We start from the raw sequence: 23,735 nt of genomic DNA, 5'->3' as shown, positions 1-23,735 counted from the left end.
GTGATGTCTCCCCCAAGCCTGCAGGGGCTGCTGTTCAGCAGGCTAGGCTGGGGCTCCTAATCCTCCCATTGTTAGTACTGCTTCCCTACCTCTGCCAATTACACAGGGGGCAGCAACAGTGACCCGGGCTGGAGATAATCACTGAGCAGGCTGGGCCCTGATCCGGGCCCCCCTCCAAGCCCCACATCAACCTCAGTGACCCACCCTCCCTGGCCCACTGTCTGCCCACACTACCTCCTTACCCCCTCTAGGATTGGACCAGCCTACTACCCACCACCCAGCAGCTGAAGCAGGGAGACAGAAGCAAGGATGTTGACATAACTTTGCCCCCAACCTTTTCTGAAATGATTCCCTGACACCTGTGGCATTTGAATAATTGCTTACAATTACTATTTGGCTTCCCTCAGGAAGATCGCAATGTAGCACATGTAGCCCAGGGATCCCTTGGTGCCAACTGGCAGAGGGCACAGGCAGTGCCTAGGGTTTTACAGGGATCCTCTGGGTCTGATAGCTGCATAATAATTCACTGAAGGGTGGTATGTGAAGTCTGTACTGAGAGCTGATAGAACACTGGTCATCATAATCACTGTGAAATGTATGTACAGATAATATTTAAGGAGTTATGTATCTATAATGAAAATTATGTTCTTAAGGTCTTGGAGTTAAGGCAGGTCACCAGGAGATGACATACCTCAGAGTTGAAATTTCAGGCACCAAAGGCCTGTTGGGTCCTTGGTGTATTGCATACCTCACCCTGTAGGCCTATTTCCACACTGAACCAACTAAGTGATTGGGGAATGTACAAGAGAGGAAATCTATAGGAAGAAACAATCAACAGGTGGTGTCATGTTTATGAAGTATATCTCAGGGGTGTAAAGAGATACACTGACTCCTTCACCTAAGAAGCAAACTGACAACATACTTGTCTTATGAAAGAAGGGTCACAGCAAGGCTGTATGTAAAGTGCTGCAGGGATTATGGGTGACCAATACCCTACAAGACATGACAATATTATTAAATAAGTCTAGGCTCTAGAATGTGTATTATGATTTTATTTTACATATAATCATTTGTTTCCAATATTTTTACTTGCTACTACTTGAATCTCTATTACTTGTTAAATAAACATATATTTGATTTCACCATACACAAATCTAAGTGCTGAGAGTTAAGGGGAGTGGTGATCTGAGGTGGAAAGCAGAGGTGGAACTGTTTCTTTGGAAGCAGCAGGTCCAGTGAAACTAGGGCTGGACACTCCAGGGAGACGAGCACAGGGCGCAGGTGTTGGAGTGTGCCTATCACTATTATGTAAGAGTGACAGTGCCACCTGCAAGGCCTAGAGGGCAGTGCTTGTGTTGCCTGTGGCCAGTGCAGTCAGAGAGCTGACCCTCAGCAGCCAAAGACAAGGCTTCCTCATGTTAAGGGCAAGTGGTAAAGAGGTGCCTCACAACCCTGGGTTCCCCCAGAAAGCATCTCAGTAGGATCCTGAGATAGTCCACAAACAGAAAAAATAAAATCTTATTATAAACATCAAAGGCTGCCAGCAGATCAAAAGTCTTCAGCAAAAATATTTTGTCTTCATCCACTGCTACCAAGAGATCATACACTAATGCAAGCAATGCAGTTTGTACCCAAACATAGACCTGTCACCAGACTGACCAGGGTGAAAGGAACTCTGAAGAATATACTGCCAGAAGATGCCCCATTATAATCTGTAACGAAAAATGGGAGATGGGATGCTTGTAGGTAGTTACCCAGATTGTCAGCATCAATAGTTAGTTAACTGTGCATTTGGCTTGCAATGACTTCTTTAAAAACTGAAGGAAAGGTGGCCCCCTTCCTCCTCTCCTTTTCCCACTAGCAAAAATGTACAATATCCCTTTCAAGAGAACCAGTACTTTCTGGTGTCTTAAAATCCAGGAAGAACAAGAATCAAACTTACAAGTTGTAACATGAAATTGCCCCAGCGCCTTCATAGCCTCAGTGAATAATACCACATGAAATTAAAGCAGAGAAATCACCACACTTGTATCCCCCAAAACATCATTCTGTTTCCATGGCAGTAGATAGTTCAGTCCAAATTCAAGTAATCTTGTCTGCAAAGTAACATGAACACTCTACAGTAAGAAAAACTTAACACAGCAACCAGCTGAAGACAGCAATACAAATACTTATTGCTTCAGGGCTTAATGTCATGCTTCAGGTTTAAATTAATCTCTAACCATTAGTGATCAGGATGAAACAGTGGTGGTGGTGGGGGGGGGAAGGTGAGGGGTAGGGGCAGATTATCCAACATGTACCTACTGTGGCATCCTTATATCTTCCTCTGGTACTGGATGCTGGACTAGATGATCATCGTGTCTGATCCACCATTGCAATTTCTGTGTTCCTATGGTGTCAAGAAGCCTTAGTATAAATGAGAACCAGGGCCTCTATCTGTGCAGGATTCTCACTCTGGAGAGTAAGTAATTTGTGAGGGAGGGGGGATGTCTCAATATAGAAAGAACTATGATAAAACATAGCAAAAAGCAGTTCCAAAAGATCAAAGTCTAACATAAAAACTCATTTTTGTAAATGAAAAGAGGGGACAAATTCTCCAGAGTCTAAACAGTAAATAGACTCTCCAGCAGGTGCCATCCCTCAGGCATTAACTTTTAGAAATATACAATCCTAAAAGAAAACTCTAGGAGAGTTTGGGCATCTTGAAACCAGGTTCTGCAGCATCAAAAGACCAAACCAGCTTGGTCCTGAGATGCTTAAGCAACAGTGCCTCAATATGTTTATAGGCAGGGTCCTGTGGTTTCCTTATATATGTCATAAACTGGAATATCCATTAAGGCTAGTAAATGCAGTATTTGTGCCTCAGACAGTATGAGCCATGAATGACCTCCTGTAACAAAGGCCTGCCACCTCATAGTATGGTAGTAAAAAATGCAGCTGAACAGCTATTTAGACATGAGTTCCTGAGGGGTAGCCGTGTTAGTCTGTTATTAGCAAAAGAACGAGAGTCCTGTGGCACCTTAAAGACTAACAAATTATTTGGGCATAAACTTTCATGGGCAGAAACCCACTTCGTCAGATGCATGAAGTGGAAATTTCAGTTTGGTAGGTATATACACACATGCAAGGATGGGTGAGTTACATCACAGGGAGGAGGGCAAATGTTAACGAGGTTAATTCAACGAGGGTGGATGGGGCCATTCACAACGTTTGATGAGAAGGTGTGAATGCCAAAAGAGGGAACATTATTTTTTGTAGTGGGCTAGCCACTCTCAGTCTCTATTCAGACCTAGTCTGATAGTGTCAAGTTTGCATATGAGTTTCAGCTCTGCAGTTTCCTGCCGGAGTTTGATTCTGAAGTTTTTTTGTTGAAGTATGGCAACTTTGAGCTCTCCTACTGGTTTTTGAATGTTACTATTCTTGATGTCTGATTTGTGTCCATTTATTCTTGTGTGTAGAGACAGTCCGGTTTGGCCAATGTACATGGCAGAAGTGCACTGTTGGCACATGATGGTGTATATCACATTTAGATATGGCGTATATCACATTTAGACATGATAACTTTTGTAACAAAAGAGCCCATTGAGCAGATGCCAAATGAAAATAAATGAATCTCTAGTAAATCTTTTAAGGACTTTAGTCTGCTCAAAAAAACTTTTAATGTTGAAAAACCTTAATCAGGAATGGAATCTGAGCACAGGAAAAAGTTGGCAGGGTAATAGGATCATTAGTATGGAAATAAATCACCAACTTCAAGAGTCCATAGCTTGCTTGTAAAATCTCATCTAAGGTGATTCATTCACTAGAGTCAGAAACTCACTTACACTGCAAGCTAAAGTCATTGTCACCAGGCAAATGACCTTCCATTTAAGAAACATGAGCTCACATCTTCTACATTGCAGAAGAAGTTGTAATTGCTTTTTTCAGTATCAGGCTGGGCATCCATTGGGCATCTGTTCTCACATATATATTCAAAGACCACCTGTACCTGATGCCGTGCCAAGTAAACGCTCTTGTATACCTCCTGACACTTACCCTGGCAAAGAGATTTAGTCAAAATATGAGCCTTCTTCTTAAACTTATCTATCTTAACCAACTTCCAGAGTAGATGTCATTGTTTCTCTGTTGTGGGGCTATATGAGGTCTTAGGTGAGTTATCATCATTATTGCTGTGCAAACAGCTGTGATCTCAACAGTGGTGAAGTCAATCCTACCTTGGCAATCAACACTAATGGTGCCTGACCATCACCTGGGCTTTGAGGGTCTTGGTGTCAAGACGGTGATGAATCTGACTTTCTAGTCATGTTTGTACAAATGCAAATAGTGCTTCCACAGCACTGAAAGCTACAGCAGACTTTGGAGCCAAGTCTGCTACTTTGTACTACCCTAAACAAGGTATCTCTCGGTGAAGTGTAGAGGACCAGCAGACAGTTATTTTTGTGCCATCTCTTACAATAAAATAATAGAAAACAGAAAGGGGAAAAAAAGCTATTTGGTCATCGATTTTCTCTCTCTCAGGCAGGGCATGATAGTTCTTTATTGTGTAATTATGTAAGCAGGGTCTGAATGAGCTCTCCCCTGATGGCTAGCTGGGGAGGGAGAAAGCTTCAGGCCCAGACAGTATATACATGAGCACACCCACTCTGCCTAGGTACCGAACAGACAGAGCTGTGTTGCCAAAGTAACCAATTTTGGCTGGTGTTACATTACAAATCACTTTACAAACTCACTTCATTTGATGTAGGAGTAATGAAATATTATCCTCATTGTATAAATAAAGGGCACAAAACTGTGCTCAGACTGTCCTGATTGAGAGGGTCACCTTCAACTAAACTAAACTTGCTAAGCAAGGGGCTTGAATGCCAGACTCCTGTGAGAGAAAAAGGGGGTGGGAAAACCATCCCTGCAAGGAGGTGTGGCTCTGCCTAAAAGTCCTAGACATGGTTTAAGCTGCCTCTCTCCATTGTTCAAAGATAGAGCTAATTAAGGCCCCATTAGATATCTTTTCTTTTGTTAAGTGATCACTAGAGCTGAAATCGCTGGTTGTGGGACAGGCAATGAAATTCCCCCACTAAGAGCTGAAAATCACTGACAGCTGATAATTACTAACAGCTGGGTGGAACCTCAAAGGACCAACCAGCAGAGAGGCAGGTGGAAGCAGAAGGTATTGGTGTGCATTGATGATGGCTGGAAGGGCAGTCTGCAGAGCATGAAGTGGCTGGCAGGGTGGCCTGCGGAGCAGCAGAGCGAGCAAAGGACTTTCATCTGCTTTTCCCCCAACTAGGGTATGAGGTGAACTCTGCAGCTGCACGTCTGAACTCTGGGTCTGCAGTGACTTAGGACAACAACTGTGAGTGGAGTGCTATGAGAAGAGAGGCACATTACAGGAACTTCTGCTTGCTGGACATAAGAACTTGAGGCAAAAGTAAACTGCTCAGCATACTCTGGGGTGGGTGTTTTGCTCATGGTTTTATGCTTGTGAATCCTGCTGGAGGCATTTCCCAAGTTAATGCAGAGTTCTTTTCCCTTTTTCTTAAAAGTTTATTTTCTACACTCAGTCTCTGTGCTTGTGAGAGGGGAAATATTGCCCCTAGAGGCACCCAGAGGTGATACATAATTATTCCATGTTACTGGATGAGGGCTCAAGCTGGTTTTGTGTGAGGGAACAAGCTGAAATGTGGGTAATAATCTGTCATAGCCCAGAATTTTTCTTCTGAAAGAAAAGCTCTGGCCTTGGATGAGTCCAGCATTGCTTTGATAAATTCTATTCTTTGTACAGGGACTAATACCGATTTCTGTTAGTTTATTAGGAGGCCTTGGGTCTGACAAAAACCTCGGTGATTGAGATGCTGGCCTGGACCTGAGACATTGACCTGCCCCTGATGAGCCAGTTGTCCAGGTAGGGGAACACCTGCATTCCCCTCCTCCTGAGGTAGGCTGCTACCACCAACATGCACTTGGTGAAAATTCTTGCGCAGTCGAGAGGTCAAAGGGGAGCACCGCAAACTGGTAGTAATGGTCTCCTACCATGAATCTTAGGAATTTCCTATAACGAGGGAAAATTGCAATGTGAAAGTAGGCGTCCTTTAAATCGAGAGCGGTGTACCAGTCACCTGGATCCAGAGATCAAATGATGGTGGCAAGAGAGACCATGCGAAATTTTAGCTTTCTGAGGTACTTGTTCAGGTGCCTTAAGTCCAGAATAGGCCGCAGCCATCCCTTTGCCTTTGGGATCAAAAGTAACGGAAGTAAAAACCTTGACCCCACAAGTCTCTGGGAACCGATTCCACTGCACCCACCTACAGGAGTGCTTGCACCTCCTTTTTGAGGAGTTGCTCGTGAGAGGGGTCCTGAAGAGGAATGGGAAGGGAGGGCAGGAGCAAGGCAAACTGGAGTGTATAACCAATGCTGAGCACCCATCTGTCCGATGTCACTGCAGCACAGACTGGGAGGAAATGGACTAAATGAGAAGAAAACAGAAGGGGGGTTGCATCATGGGTAGAACTGGTAGGTCGCCCTCAGGCGCACCTTCAAAAGGCCTGCTTTCCATTCCGATTATGGCGGCTAGAGCCCGGTTGAGGGCCGGCCGATGACAAGCGGCCCTGGTGCCTTTTGTAAACTTTATTCTTCTTATAGGACTCTCTGTGTGGGGATGATCTCCAGACCACTGTCCATGCTGGGGCTTGAAGTGCCTCCTGGAAGAAGGTGGTGTATAGAGGCCAAGGGACTGCAGAGTGGCCTTGGAGTCCTTCAGACCATGCAGTCAGGCATCTGTCTGCTTGGCAAAGAGGACCATGCCATCAAAAGGGAGGTCCTGGATAGATTGCTGGACTTCTGACGGGAGACCTGAGGATTGGAGCCATGATGCCCGCCTCATTGATATTGACTATGCCATTGACCTGGCTGCAGAGTCTACTGCTTGCAGAGATGCCCTGGCCACCGATCTCCCCTCTTCTAAGATGGCCTCGAACTCCTGTTTGGCAGGACCAGGAGAGTGTGGCTTGGACTCCGGACATTGCCAGTGCACTGGTGAGCGGTACCTCGATGATGGGGACTGACAAGCAGATCTGTCTCTCGATAGACTGCCCAGACACACTGGTGCCAGATCTGTGTGGCGCTTTGCCATCCCACAGCATCTGCAATACCGGCAGTGCCAGGAGGTCCTTCATAGCTTGGAAGGCCTCTGGAGTTGACGGCACCACTAAGCGATGAGGGCCTCTACCACTAGCTGGAGTTGCTGGAGGGCCTGGTTTTGGGGTTGACACTCGCTGAGGTGAGGGACCCTTCTGAGGCGGGGAGGGTTGGTCACCTAATGCAGGTCTCGCCAGGTCCCTTAGCCTTCTCCGCAAGAGAGCATCCCCATTCCATGCAGATCTTTTTGGACCTCTACTTTGGAACTGGGGAGGGAGATCGGTGCTGGGAGGATGAAACGAGAGCCAAAGGGGCACTGCATGCTGAGGCTATCATGCTCAGTGCCAAGTCTGACCTGCTGGGCTCTGACATCACTCTAAGAGCTGACTCCATCAGAATGGCCCTGAGATGGATATCCCGGTCTTTCTTGGACCCTGGGCAGAAGCTTTTATAGATCTTACACCTCTCACTGGTGGGGTCTTCCCCAGACACTTTAAACAACTTTGATTAGGGTCGCTCCTCGGCATAGGCTTCCTACACGGGACGTTCCCCGACCCTGAGATCCTAACTACTAACAAACTAGAACCTAACAAGTAACTATATACACTAAAACGATGAATAAACCACTAGGGGAGACAAGAAGAACTTGCAAAGGCAAGAATGTTCCAGCACCATCACTGGAGGAAAGAAGGAACTGGGAGGAAGGGGGAGCTGGTGGCACCTATATGCTGGTGCATGTGCGCGCCACTGCAGGGTATGCCAGAGCTGGCTTGTATGGGTACACTAAGGGAAAAAGTTTTCTGGTACTGGTGCATGTGTCAAGCACGCCCACCTGAACTGGGAATGGACATGAGAAAGCACTCGAAGAAGAATTTACTTTGTGCCTTAACCTTTCTGATTTTGTCCTACATGCTTATGTTATTCTTTTGTATTCATCCTTAGCAATCTGTCTTTTTGTAGAATTCCTTCTTTGATTTTCAGGTAATTAAAGAGCCATATTGACCTCTTACTAGTCTTCCTATCTTTCCTTTGCATCCAGGCAGCTTACTGTCATCCCTTTGAGAATCTGCCAGCGCTCCTGAACTTTTTCTCTTTGATTTTCTTCTCATGGTACCTTATCTACCAGTTCTCTGACTTCGCTAAAGTTATTGTTGGGTTTTTTTTTTGTTTTTTGTTTTTTTTAAGTTTGTGATCTTTATTCTGCAGTTTTCACTCCTTTCTTTCCTCAGGATAATGTAATCTATCTTTTCATGATCACTTTCACCCAAATTGTGTCCAACTAATTCTTCTCTGTTAATCAGAATAAAGTTTAATGTCTAAAATTTGTAGACCATTTGGTCCACTTCAAGTAATCATTTAGTTTAGTGTATATAGCTAATATTTAATCCTTATTTATAAATTAATCTTCTAATCTCCTAAACCTGTTGCTCTGCTCTGAATTTCTAGTGTGTTAACAAATTTCTGTAATAAGATGAGAACTGAGCACAATATTAAAAGAGAGAGAGAGAGAGACTATTATTTCTCTGTGCCATGGCATGGTGCTGTCTGCATTGAGCATAACACAATGCAGGCTATTTAATGTAAGTCCTTGCTTAGCAAGGACAAGAATGTGACAGAGTTGACTATATATGTATCAAATTTTGAACTCCCCTTTGCATAATGTGCTGAACACAGGTCTAAGCTTTCCTGAGGTGACCTACTAAATTGCAATCCAGATAGTTTCTCTACCCAGGAAAGGGGTTTGACTAGTATGGTGAAGCCATCAAGACAGTAATCTGAGGCTCTTAGTTGAATGACTCAATTACTGACCCATGAACCATGGGCTTTCTACAGAGAGGTGGATGAAGCATAAAATGGGGTGGTGCTAAGGGGGGCAACCATCAAAACTGAAGGGCTTGTAAGAACAATAGAGCAGGAGGTACTCTGCCCAGCCTGACATGCCAAGAGAATGAGTGAGATCGCCTCGGAGAGGATGCATCTCAGGACTCTGTTTTACAAAACGCTGAAACACAAGTTCTTTTGAGAGTTAAGTCTTTGTGGTTAATAAATTCCTTTGCTAAGCCTGTGTTTCTTGCTTTCCTGCTGTGTTGTCCCCATGGAGGTCAAACTAGAAGCCCAGAGTGCCCACAGACTTGGCTGAGCTCTGTGGAAGTGTGTGCAAGTGACTGGGGAGCTCTGGAAGTCTGATGTGCAGGTTTCAGAGGCTAGGACCACTGGATTATGGACTCCCATGGCCCAAGAAAGGATGCGGGCAAGTGATATGAGTCAGGAAGTGAGCCTTAGACTCCCAGAGCTAGAAACAATGACTAGACTTTTCCCAGACTCAGCTGACTTGCAAGCATGGAGGACCATATGGTTGGTCTACTCTCAATAGATTGGTATCCCAAATGATGTCTCAAGTGAAGAATTTTCACATTAATCAATTTTCTATTTTAGTTTTGCTATGTTGCAGTCAGTTCTTGCAAGCAAATATCTTACACAGAATGGAAGTGAAGAGGGCTCTTAGTTTGTTATATTGCTGGATAAAATAGTCCTGCTTATATCCCTCAATCTTTCTGGATACTTGAGATAAATAAAAAGGCAGCTTATTCCCAAATATCAACAGTCAAAATGGATTACAGATTACAGATTTGATATAGTTTAGCTAAGGTCCCGCTCCCCATCTCCATTTCTGAAGACATGCCTGCTTATTTGTCCAGACAAACAGATGTACTTTCATCAGATGCCCATTGCTGAGATCTGCCAAGATGCAACTTTTGAGCTCAACAAGCTTTTGAGCTCACATAGCTTTTGAGCTGTGTAGAGTCGAAAGCTTGCATCTCTCACCAACAGAAGTTGATCCAATAAAAGACATTACCTCAACCACCTTGTCTCTCTAATCTCATCTCTAAACAGTTACTCAAAAAAACCTGAGACACAGCTCTTTCCTTTGCAACAAACAACAACAGTATCATCAACAAGCTAACCCAATGCTTGAATGACATCATCACTCATGGACGAGGAAGAGCAGACTGAAGTTAAACCCAACCAAGACAGTGGTTATGCTTGTTAACAGAGAAAAAACTTTTAAGGAATTTGGAGTCACTGTGCAATCTCCTCTGCTTTGAACATGCCAAAACACAATTAGTCAGGTCAGTCCAGTTTAGAAGTACTCCAAAATTCTTCACTAACACTGAACTCTTGCACAGAACATGTAATTCCTGACAGTACTAACATTTATGGCTGACAAAGATATACTCTACCCCATCCTTGCAGCTTATGACCTACCTCAGTAATAAATGGTTTTGTCATCTCCCAACTGGGACTACAGCAATGCAATTTGTCTGGACATGAAATCATCAATCCTGAAGAAAATACAACTAGCGCAAAATGCAACAATTCAGCTTCTCAGAAACACAAGTTACTGTGAGTATAACAAACCTGTGCTCTGATCATTACACTGGGTCCCCATTCCTCAGAATATCATGTCTATTTCAAGATCTTCATCCTTATCTTCAAGGCTCTTAATGATCTGGAGCTGGGATAACTAAAAGATTACCTAAAGAGCAGCTTCAGGACAAGATTTATTGTTGATAACTCTGCTTTTTTGGTATCCGAGGCATCCATTACTGCCTATAAGGTTGTCATAGCCACCAGTTGGCCTTCCTTAATTATGCCTTTAAGCTGTCCCCTATGCTGTCAGAGAGCTCTATGAAGACGGGTGTCACCTTGTCCCATGTAAGAAAGTAATTCTTGGCCAGCTGAGCCTGGCAGTTTGTCACATGCAGCTGTATTGAAGCTGGAGTATGCCTTCCTCCCAAACAGGTCAAGTCATTTTGGGTCTTTGTCTTTCAGTGCACCTTTGCTCAACCTTGACTTCTCTTGTACAGCTGACACAACTGAAGGGCCCGGATTAGGATGAGTGCAGAAGTACCCAAACCCCAAAGAGGGAACCTAGTACTTTTTCTTGACTCATTTTGCTGTTGGTGTTATAGTTGCTGGCATCTGGCATACAATTTTTAGCTGGGTCTAGCAGTCTAGCATGATCTTTTCTGTGGCTTTCAAAGAGGTGTTGTTAATGCAATGTCATCTGCAGAGATAAATTTGCAAGATGATGTGACTGGAATGTCGCTGGTATAGAGATTGACCAATGCATGTGCTAAAGCATAACCATGTGGGAGGCTGTTGTTCAATCTCTATGATATATTGGCAGATTCACTAAGGAGGTATGGTAAATCTTCTGTTACTCAGCATCTTGGTGATGATTCTGATGATTGATTGGGATTGAAAGCTAATGATAACTTTAGCAGGAGAATGTTGCACTATACAATATTGCATACAGAAGAAAGATCAATGAATGCTGCTAATGTTTGACATTTTCACTGGTAACCAGATTCTATGCAACTGTTTAAGGCAGGACACAGCAGTTGCCACAAGTTCTAAATCCAGCCTGCTCTTTGGGTACCAGTTGTCCCAGTGTCAGCTATAAGTTTTTAAGTAAGAGCTGCTCCAACAGTTTATAGTAATTGATAAGGTGGGAGATGGGCTGGTAGCTTTTTGGGTCAGTGGCCTCTTTTTTGGGCTTCAAAATGGTTATAATATTGGCTACCTTCCACTCTTTTGGTATTATTCCCAAAGAATGAATGTTGCTGAAGAAGTGTGCAAGCCACTTTCTTGCCTTTGGACCAAGATTCTTCAGGAATTCTGGATGTAGTCTATCCATTCCTGATGCTTTTCTGGATTTAGTGTTGCTTGCTTCTTGCTAAATTCAAAGACTCAAACAATGCCATTGCGATTACAGGGCTTTTGTTGGCTTAATATTGATGGAAGAATGCCTCATTCTCTTCTGTCCAACAAGGAATTGTCCCATTACCCAAGGGTACAGTTTGGACTGTTGAATAGCTGTGTCTCCTTTTCTCCAACCTGGGGTGCCTTTTACACTACTTCTCTGTGTAAGCCACCTGTCCTGGTCTGCTCACACCCAACCTTCAGTATGTAAATTACTCCGAGTTACATTGCAGGAGTGCTAGAGCCAGCAACTGATGGATTATATGCAGAATAACACGAGCAAAACTCTCCAGTCCCAGATTTCTCCCCAGAAATGTGCATCTTGTACTGCCCAGCACCCTTCTGGATAACACAAGTTCACATTAAGTCTGTCATTTATTAATAGAAAATGATATGCACAAACCTTTTATCCCAAATGGAGTTTCTCAAATACTACCATCCAAACATACTGGGTTAGATGAAACAGTAAAACAAGTTCATTAACTACAGAAAGATAGATTTTAATCAATTACAAGTAATGGGGCATAAAAGTCAGAATTGGTTACAAAGAAATAAAAAGTACAAATACCTAACTTAAGTTAAATGAATTCAAAAACAAAGGTCACTGTCACCACATGTTCCAACAGATTTTACTGACTGAACCCCCCCATTCAGACAGGATCTCTCCCTCAATCCAGTGCTGCTTTCTTTGTTTCTTCAGATGTTGTTGACACCATGGGTAGAGAGAGATGTTTTGGGGCATCTGCCTTCTCCCCCTTACAGTTCTCTCTCTTGCATAAGAATCATCTCCAGCTGAGGGTTCAGCAGATAGAAAGTCTGTTTGGACAAATGTAGATTTTCATCCACATCCTCTTTCCTGCCAAAGAATGGCCACTTAACCAGGTGATGATTCATTTGATTTTACTGACATCTGGCTGAGGCATCCATTCATCTTTCGCCAGAATTGTGACACATCTCAGTAACACCATACAATAGAATCGTATAACTTTACATACAATATTTCCACACATTTTTAATAGAAAAATAATGTTAAGCAGATTATGAGTTTCCAAGTGATACCTCACAAGGCATACTTTGTACAAAATTTATCATAATCCTGTAAAGGGGTGAACATAAAGATACCAACTGTCACAGAAGTGAATTCTTTTCTGAAGCTCCTTGCAATGCTTGATTTGGTGGTCAATATTAGTAGGCCTATAAAGCAGTGGTAATGAGTCAGATACGGTAGAATCTGGCTTATCAAGCCCTCTGTGATCGTCACATAGCAGGATCAGTCAGCAGGCTGTAGAATCCAGCACAGTTTTGGGAGGGACTGAATAGAACTTGTAGGCCTAGGCAAATCATGACTGGGTGGTGCTGACTCTTGGGAAAGTCATCAAGAACTGACTCTGTGGATGGTATTGCGTGGCCACTGATGTTGCACTTCCTCCATCAGGCCCACCTGAAGGTGTCATGGTCTTTGGCATTATAGAGGTGGTGCTGGTCTTTGCTGGTCTTTGGTGAAAGCCCAGGACATCAGCTGTTCTCCAGCAGGGTTGTTCTTGTTATAGCCTTTGGTAGCGAGACGGGGTGTTTGTTTTGCTCTGCCACTTGATCTGGCTCTTCAGTGCTGGTGCTTATGTCAGTACCAGATCTTTCCTTGGTTCAGTCTTCTCTGGACTAGTCTTAGGTGTTGCCTGTCTGTTTGATGCAGCACTGGATGATTGTGGCTTGTCCACTAGTAAGATTCTGGAGCTCATTTCCTTGGGTTTGATGAAACCTTCATGAACTGATCCAGAAGGTGGAATTTCAGCTTCATGTCTTGTGCATTCTAGCAGAGAAGGATAAGTATATTGAACATCTACTTGGAAAATGCAATTCCCTCAGGCAGAAGAAACACCAACTGTGTCGATCCTTCAAGGGAATTAGTTCATCACATGATGGACACAGCTTGAAGCCTGCAGATTTTGGACCACTGTGTTAAGGAGCCCACTACAAGAGGCTCTGTATGGGGAGATGTATGGGAAGGAGGTTGTCTGATCAGTAGTGTTTGGTCCAGACAAGTCAGATTAGTTCACAGAAGTCAATATAATAACGTTGAAGTGATTCTGAAGAGTTTGGAAGGTTTTGAAGAAGTTTAGCCTAAGCTAAAAACTAGTGGGTTGGATACTCACCAGGTTCCATCTTGCTGCCAGGGTCAGTAAGAAGGAAGTGAGGGAGAGTTGCAGATATCCCATCCTTTATGACTTCATATGGGAGCAAAAATATGTGGCACAGGCCACAGCATGGATGGAGGCTGCTATTTAAAAAGCTCCAGTATCACATGTATGAGGTGCACAAGCACCTATAGTGAGGTCCACATTGATACATACTCAAAGAAGGATAGCATATATAAATGCTTTTGACTGAACTGTGGATTTCTTAAGGTCCTCAGATTATTTACAATTTTTTGTGCTAAATACTTTTCACTGGTATGTACTGTGTCTCACTGTTAAAAAGTTTCATTATTAGCTAACATTAGTTTGGCTCTGAGCTAATTAATTTCCACATAATTTTACATGTATACTTTGGAAAATAAATATAAACCTGAAATCCTAATTTTCAGGGAATGATATAGCAGCTATTGATGGGTTTCTTGATTTATAAGACTTGTACTATCAACTCCACATATTCCCAATATGAAATGGATTAAAGAGGAATGCATAAAGCTGATGATTTACAATCAAATGCAGAACTACAAAATGGGGGATAACTGGCTAGGAGGCAGTACTGCTGAAAAGTATCTGGGAGTTATAGTGGATCACAAATTGAATACCAGTCAATAATATGATGCAGTTCCAAAAAAGGCTAATAACATTCTGAGGTATATTAACAAGAGTGTTGTATGTAAGCCATGGAAGGTAATTGTCTTGCTCTGCTCAGCACTGGTGAGGCTCAGCTGGAGTACTGTGTCCAATTCTGGGTGCCACACTTTAGGATACATGAACAAATTGGAGAAATTCCAGAGGAGAGCAACAAAAATGATAAAGGGTTTAGAAAACCGAACCCATGAAGTTTAAAAAAAAAAAAAAAAACCCTCCAAAAAACTGCACGTTTAGTCCCGATAAAAGGAGAACATGGAGGAACCTGTTGATAGCCTTCCAATGTGCTAAGGGCTGTTATAAAGAAGACAATGATCTATTTTTTTCCTTGTCCACTGAAGAAGCAAGAAGCAAGAAGCAGCTGGCTTAATCTGCAGCAAGGAAATTTAGGTTAGATATTGAGGAATAGGCTTCAAAGGAAGGTTATGAAATCCCCATCACCGGTGGTTTTAAGAACAGTTTGGATAAAACACACATCAGGGAGGGTCTAGGTTTACTTAGCTCTGTTTCAGTGCCTTGATAATGTTTCAAGGTCCTTACAGCCCTATGTTTCTATGATCCTAAGGACTAGAATATCCCTGAAAATTTTGCAGGGGCAATATTCTTTGATACTTAATGGCATTTTTCTAGAAGATATTTTTCTTGAAACTATTACATTAAAGTTATAAACAGAAGCTCTTTTTATACTGAATACTATCTATTAATAATACAGCTGTGGAATAATAATTATGCAGCCTTTTTATTTTAATCATTAACCATCAACTAATCCTCATAACAGCCATTTGAGGCAGGTAAGTATTAGCTCAATTTTACAGCTGGGAAAACTGAGACAGAGGTAATATAATTTGCCTAAGGTTAGGGAGGGAGTCAGCAACAAAATCAGAAATAAACTCAGGAATACCTGGGTCCTAATCCCATGTTACGATAACTGAATGTCAAGTAAATCATCACTACACAAATACAGAGATTCAGATGTCTATAGCACAACAGTATCTTTAGTAAGCAAAAATACAAACAAATATACAAATACACATTATTTAAAAACAGGATGCTATTTATCAAAACCCAATCAACAGAAAGGGGGACAATCTGTTTTTACTTAGAATCATAGAAGTTTAGGGTTGGAAGAGACCTCAGGAAGTCATTGAGTCCAACCCCCTGCTCAAAACAGGACCAACCCCAACTAAATCATCCCAGCCAGGGCTTTGTCAAGCCAGGCCATAAAAACCTCTAAGGATGGAGATTCTACCACCTCCCTAGGTAACCCATTCCAGTGCTTTACCACCCTCCTAGTGAAAATGTTTTTCCTAATAGCTAACAGAGATCCCCCACGGAAACTTGAGATCATTGCTCCTAATTCTGTCATTTGCCACCACTGAGAACAACTTAGCTCCATCTCTTTGGAACCCCCCTTCAGGTAGTTGAAGGCCAATATCAAATCCCCCCCCCCACTCTTCTTTTCTGCAGACTAAGTAAGTCCACTTCCCTCAGCCTCTCCTCATAAGTCATATGCCCCAGCTCCCTAATCATTTTCATTGCCTTCCGCTGGACTCTCTCCAAATTGTCCACATCCTTCTTGTAGTGGGGGGGACACAAAACTCGACACACTACTCCAGATGTGGTCTCACCAATGCCAAATAGAGGGGAATAATCTCTTTCCTCGATCTGCTGGCAATGTTCCTACTAATGCAGTCCAATATGCCATTAGCCTTCTTGGTAACAAGGGTGCACTGTTGACTCATATCCAGCTTCTTGTCCCCTGTACTCCCCAGGTTCTTTTCTGCAGAATCGCTGCTTAGCCAGTCAGTCCCCAGTCTGTAGCAGTGCATGGAATTCTTCTGTCCTAAGTGCAGGACTCTGTATTTATCCTTGTTAAACCTCATCAGATTACTTTTGGCCCAATCCTCTCATTTGTCTAGGTCACTCTGTATCCTATCCTTACCCTCTAGCATATCTACCTCTCCCCACTGCAGTTTAGTATCATCCGTGAACTTGCTGAGGGTGCAATCTACTCCATCCTCCAGATTGTTAATGAAGATGCTGAACCAAACCAAACGCAGGATTGACCCTTGGGGAACTCCGCTTGATACCGGCTGCCAACTAGACATCGATCCGTTTATCACTACCCATTGAGCCCGATGATCTAGTCGGCTTTCTATCCACCTGATATTCCACTCATCCAACCCATACTTCTGTAACTTGCCGGCAAGAATACTGTGGGAGACTGTATCAAAAGCTTTGCTAAAGTCAAGATATATCACATACACCACTTTTCCCATATCCACAGAACCAGTCATTTCATCATAGAAGACAAGCAGGTTGGTCAGGCATGACTTTCACTTGATGAATCCATGCTGACTGTTCCTGATCACCTTCCTCTCCTCCATGTGCTTCAAAATGGATTCCTTGAAGAGCTGCTCCATGATTTTTCCAGGGATTGAAATGAGGCTGACTGGACTATAGCTCCCCAGATACTCCTCCTTCCCTTTTTTAAAGATGGGCACTATACTTGCCTTTTTCCAGTCATCCGGGACCTCCCCCCATCACCACGAGTTTTCAAAGATAATGGCCAATGAGTCTGCAATCATATCAACCAACTCCCTCAGCACCCTTGGATGCATTGCATCTGGCCCCATGGACTTGTGCTTTTCTAAATAGTCCTGAATCTGTTCTTTCACCACTGAGGGCTGCTCATCTCCTCCCCATTCTGTACTGCCCAGTGCAGTAGACTCAGAGCAAAAAAGCATTGAATACTTCAGCTTTTCCCACATCATCTGTCACTAGGTTACCTCCCCCATACAGTAAGGGGCCCACATTTTCCCTGACCTCCTTCTTGTTGCTAACATACCTGTAGAAACGCTTCTTGTTACGCTTCACATCCCTTTCTGGGAGCTGCAACTCCAATTATGCTTTGGTCTTCCTGATTTCACTGCATGCTCGAGTAATATTTTTATACTCCTTCCTAGTCATCTGCCCAGTTTCCACTTCTTGTAAGCTTCCTTTTTGTTTAAGTTCATTGAAGATTTCTCTATTAAGCCAAACGGGTCGCTAGCCATATTTGCTATTCTTTCTGCACATCAGGATGGTTTGTTCCTGTGCCCTCACTGAGGTTTCTTTAAAATACAGCTAGCTCTCCTGGACTCCATTCCCCCTCATATTAGACTCCCATGGGATCCTGCCCATCAGCTCCCTGAGGGAATCAAAGTCTGCTTTCCTGAAGTCCAGAGTCTGTATTCTGCTGGTCTCCTTTCTTCCTTTTGTCAGGATCCTGAACTCGACCATCTCACAGTCACTGCTTTATAGGTCAAAATCAATTATTATAATGAAAAGTCTTGTTTCATTATATTTCCAGTGAAGTCATTAAAGATCACAACGGTGTGCGAATGTTTTGATGTAAAAACAACAAACAGGGAATCAAAATTAGGAAACATTTTAATAACATCCATATTTTTAAAACCTGAAGGTGTAAGACTGAATGATTAAAAATTATGAACCACTCCCCTTGTATTTTTAATTAAAAAAAAAGATGAGCTAGACAGGGTTTAATTTGGTGAAACTGTTGATTTATTAAATAGATCATTCAAAATCTAATTCAGAAATACTTTTTAACTATTCTTAGTCTTCATTTTGCACTTTAATAATTTAAAATCCAGTCATCATTGCATAGTGATTATATGCAATTTTACATCCCATTAACCGTGCTTTGTTTTAATTATAAAGATCCTTTGTTAGATTCCTTTAAATGATCCAGTTTATAATTTCAGGCTGTCCAAGGGAGCACTTTAATTCAGTTGCACATTCATCAACTGTTTATGTCCTGTTAATTGTTGACAACTGCACAATTGCATTCGCTAGCTATGATTGATGAATCGCATTCACAAGTTTAGCTATTAAGTAGAATAAATATTTATAACAATTTCCACTTCAAGTACTGTTATCTTTATTCCCAGAAGGGTAAATTAAAAACTGATGTGCTAACTGTAGAGGAGGACAAGTGTTCTAGTAATGCACACGCACATATACTGACACATACCTTTGACAAAAATATGTGGAAGATGTTCCTACAGATAGTTGGTTAGGCATTCATTTGATTGGACCTAAACAGCAAGTTCTTGAATACTGCTCCTTTTATTTTGAAGGTTACTGCTAGATGGATATAGACAAGCCCACCGATATTTTACTGTTTTTACATATGAACTAAGAAACGAAGATTTGAAAATTGTTCAGCACTGTAATTTTATCAACAACAAGTGTGCAATAATCAGATTTGATTTTAGTATCAGATGTTGTAGTAAACAAAAATAATGTAGGTGTGTTTTTCAGCTAAAATGGTTAAGTTTAAAAACAAGGGAGACAAGGTAAGAAATTTGAAAGTACTATAGAAACCAAGTTTATTGTACAGTTTATTATTTATACTACAATTGTGTTCAGTAAATGGTCCAGCCCCATTATGAAAAGTGGTCTTCAAACACAAACAAAGATGTGGTTCTTGCCCAGAGGAATTTACAGTCACATGGCCCAGAATCTCAGCTGGTGTATATCAGTGTACCTCTATTACCTTCATGCGAGCTATGCTGATTTACCACAACTGAAAATCGGGCCCTAAGCGTATAAATCTAGTTTCTAGATAGAGCTGTTTGCTATATTCTTATTGTTCAGTGTTGCCTAGTCATCCTATGAAAAGGATATATGGCTGAACTGCCTGTGAGTATATCATACAATTAGACCAAAAAAAAAAAAATCCTATGCGCCTTAAATAAATATAACATTTAAACAAGGGAAAATCTGATGTTTCTGTATTGTTAATGTCATATTGCCAGTAAAAATGAAACTATAAAACAAATTAGCCAAAAACCTTCAACAAGTGTATTATTGTGAAAATTTGTTCAGTGTCACATATACTACCATCAAAGACATCTAGGTTTAAAAGGTTTCTACTCCCTGGAAGCTATACAGGTAATGGAGGTGATGACTACATCTGTCTTAGAGTTTTTTCTGCCAGCTAAACCAAAGAGTGCACGGCTATTGCCCAGCTTGCTGGGTACAGAGGATAGAAAAATGATGGCACTGAATGAAAGATAAAAGCAAACACAGACCAAACTAACATTAAAATTACTCTAGTGTTAATAAAGTATCTTACCTATTTGAAAAACTAGTTAGCTCAAATAAACTTTATGTTCAATCTGTTTTATGTAATACATTAGACAGCACCAAGTAATCTAGATAAAATAATTTCTCATGAACTGAGAGTATAAGGAAGTGCTTCTGAACAATGAATACTGGGCTCCTAAAACAGATGGACTGGCAGATGGATTTACAGATTGGGCTCCCTAGCTCCTCTGTGTAAAACAACCTTGCTACTCAGTAAGATGGTGGCTCAAATCTCAAATAAACCTCAAACCTTTATATAGCACACCGAGTGTTTTCAGTCAATAAATAGGATTTTAACATTTAACTAAACTAAATATTCGTTATGCACAGTATTTGTGCAGTAAATTTATTTCATTTAAATAGCCTTTTTTCAAGTCTTTCTGGAGCAGATGGTGAGAAAGTAGCATCACCCAATGGAATAAAATGCAAAATGACTACTTGTCCAAAAGCTTTAAAATTAATTACCTTCCTTCATTGATGAGTTCAATAAACGCAAGTCCTGCATTCTTCTGAATAGAATTTTGCCATTCCTAAAGGGGGAAAAATAGCACATTTAAAAAGCAAAAGAAATTTTAACAGGAAGCCTGAATTGGACCTTGATGAGTGTCCGAGGGTTATTTGGTCAACATTTTGCATGGGATTGTCTGCCCACCATATGCTTTCTTTTAAAATACACCTTCGTACTTCAGTAACATAACTGAAATTCTATCAGCAGTAAATGAGCAGCCAATATAACAATTAATTGAATTATTATACTGAAGTACGTAACTCAGTTTAGAGATATGCAGGTTTCTAATGCCAGTTAATGGAATGATTAAAAAAAAATACCATAAAACCAGATCAAGAACACAAATGAAATCTCTGCTAGGATAAGAGAGCAAGAGAAATAGCATTTCCAAACAACTAAGCTAGACTCTTCCTACTGTCAAAACGTTTTTTTGCTTAGAATGAAAAGTTTCCATGGTGTGCTATGATCTACCCTGCTTTGAAATGGGAGTAGATTAAAGTGGATTAGGGAACTTGTGTGTGTGGCAGCAAGGTCCACACAGCCACTTAGTGTGCAGCAGGCAACTGTGGGATAGATTTACACCCCAGCTCACTGTGAGCTTGTCTACACTGAGTGACTCCATCGGCACCACAGCCATCAATGCAACGCACCGATTGAGCGGGTCTGGTGAAGACACATGCTCAATCTATTGCCGAGCGCTTCTCCTATCGAATTAAATATTCCACTGCAACGAGAAGTGTAAGCATGTCGATGGGAGTGTGTCTCCCATCGACCTAGCATAGAGAAGGCAACACAGCTATATGTTGCAAGCTATGTTGATTTAAATTACGTTACTTGCATAGCGTAACTTGCATTTACAGAGCCGCTCAGTGTAGACAGGCCTAAGTGTTCATATAGATCAACCCTTCGTTTCAGCCCTTCTGTTGGCTCGTGTTAATTTAGTGCCCTTCACAATGTTCCTTACTGCGCAAGGCCTCATGCCTCAGGAAAAGAGCAAATTTCATTCACCTATCTTAAAAATAAAGTAACAGAAGTTGCACAGTCACAGTCTGGTACATAGGTCTCTAATATGGGAAATCTTATCAGCTTTGCCACACTTCTTTCAGAATAAATATAGTAAGTCTTTGTAAGTGGCTGTCTGTAACTACTGGACAAAAGGCCCCTCCAGAGACAGCAACAGAAAACTGGATTCCTGATTCACAACATTCCTCTGTTGTTTAACAAAAAGCGATGAGTCACATCCCGCTGAGATGGCTGATTCACACATAAAATAATAGCTTATTATTGCTACATTTACTCTGAATTCAAGGGGTAGAGGTCAGAGGAGTGGTGTACTATGGGTCTCTGGCATCCCAGGGCCAATGCTTACGTTTGCACCCCCCAGGCCTGACGTACCCCATGTGCAGGACAGGAGGGGTCCCTGGCTCGGCTCCCACCAGATGGTGCTGCCCCCAACTGTCCCAGTGAGGGAGGGGTCTGTACCTGCTGGCGGTAGAGAAACACCACATCCTCCTTCTGCACTCCAGGGACTTTCTGCAAACTCCCCCTCCTTGCACTTACTTGCTGCGCAGTGCCTGCCTCTCCTGCTCAGAGCCTCCTGAACCACCGGCACCCTCCCCCTACACTGGCACCCATGGGCCTCCCCCCCATCAGTATGCCACTGGGTCACAGAATCATAGAATTTGAAGGGACCTCAAAGGTTATGTAGTCTAATCCCCTGCCAGGATGCAGGATTTGCTGTGTCTAAACCATCCAAGACAGATGGCTGTACTGCATCATTTTGAAAGCCTCCAAGGAAGGAGGTTCCATGACTTCCCTAGGCAGTCTGCTGCATTGTCCTACTGTTGTTACTGTTAGGAAGTTTTTCCTGAGATTTAATCTAAATCTGGTATGCTGTAGTTTGAACCACTTGCATGTTGTCATGCCCTCTGTGGAAAGGATAATTTTTCTCCATTTTTATGGCATCCTTTCAAGTACTTGAAGGCCACTATCATGTACCCCTTTACTCTCCTCTTTTCCAAACTAAACATACCCACTTCCTTCAGCCTTTGCTCATTTGGCTTTGCATTCATTCCATCCCTTTGATCATCTTTGTCGCTCACCTCTGGGATCCTTTCCAGTTTCTCTACATCCTTTCTATACTGTGATGATCAAAATTGGACACAGTACTCCAGCTGAGGCCTAATCAGCACTGAGTACAGCGGCACTATCACCTCCTGTGACTTGCATGCTGTGCCTCTGTTAATGAAGCCTAAAACTGGATTTGCTTTTTTTTTTTTGCAACAGCATCACACTTTTGACTCATGTTGAGAGTGTGATCCACCACAACTCCCAGATTCTTCTCAGCAGTGCTGCTGCTCAGCCAGGTATCTCTCATTCTGTATTTGTGCATGCATTTGGTTTTTCTTCCCTAAGTGTAACAGAGTATATTTGTCTTTGTTGAATTTCATTTTGTTGTCTGTAGCCCAGTTCTCCAATTTATCAAGATCCCTTTGAATTTTAGTTCTATCCTCCAAAATGTTTGCAACCCCTCCAGTTTTGTGTCATCTGCAAATTTGATCAATATGCTCTCAATTAATAAACATGGTAAACACCACCGGACCCAGAACAGACTGTTGTGGAACTCCACTTGAGACCTCCTTCCAATCTGACATCATTCCATTAACAGTTACTCTTTGTTTGCAGTTGTTTAACCAATTATTTATCCACTTAATGGTAGCTCTACCGAGCCTGCATTTATCCAGCTTACTTATGAGAATGTCATGTAGGTCTGTGTCAAAAGCCTTGCTAACATCCAGGTATATTATGTCCACTGCATTCCCCCTATCCACCAAACCAGTTGCCTTGTCAAAGAAGGAAATCAAACTGGTTTGGTATGATTTGTTCTTGGTAAAACCATGCTGGCTGATTACCCCTTCACCCTCAAGGTATTCACAAATTGAATGTTTTGTACATTGCTCAAGTACCTTCGCAGGTACCGAGGTCAGGCTAACTGGTTTATAGTTCCCTGGCTCCTCCTTTTTCCAGTGTTGCAAACCTGCTGATCACCCCTATGGGATCACTATGATTCTCCATGGCCAATTTTGTTTTGTGAGTTTGATTTAATAAACAAAATTAAACATTAATGTTGCAAAGTCAAGCACTCAAAGGTGTGGAAATGAAAGAATTAAGGTTGTTCACCCAACTTTAATTCAGCTGCTTTGTGTGTATGCATTATGATAATCTTACATTCTCACATTTCACTTGTTTACAGGATCCCTAATTCATCCTACATACAGCAAGAGCACTGAATGAGTCAGAGGTTGCAAAAAGAGAAAAGACATTCTTACATGTTTAAG

At 42.1% G+C, this 23,735-nt stretch overlaps 1 protein-coding gene across 9 annotated transcripts in view; it reads right to left on the bottom strand.

The window, feature by feature from the left end:
• Positions 1 to 23,735, bottom strand: part of NBEA (neurobeachin) — a 748,678-nt gene that overhangs the window by 343,107 nt on the left and 381,836 nt on the right. For all 9 annotated transcript variants that reach the window (XM_067562991.1, XM_067562985.1, XM_067562986.1 and 6 more), the window contains one exon: positions 20,355 to 20,419. In XM_067562991.1, coding sequence (XP_067419092.1) covers positions 20,355 to 20,419 — 65 coding nt within the window. The remainder of the gene's footprint in view (positions 1 to 20,354; positions 20,420 to 23,735) is intronic.

The sequence above is a fragment of the Emydura macquarii genome, unplaced genomic scaffold, assembly GCF_026122565.2.
Source record: "Emydura macquarii macquarii isolate MOO-44397 ecotype Brisbane River unplaced genomic scaffold, CSIRO-AGI_Emac_v2 contig_2473, whole genome shotgun sequence".
Classification (NCBI taxonomy): domain Eukaryota; kingdom Metazoa; phylum Chordata; order Testudines; family Chelidae; genus Emydura; species Emydura macquarii.
This window is presented reverse-complemented; position numbering and strand designations above follow the sequence as displayed.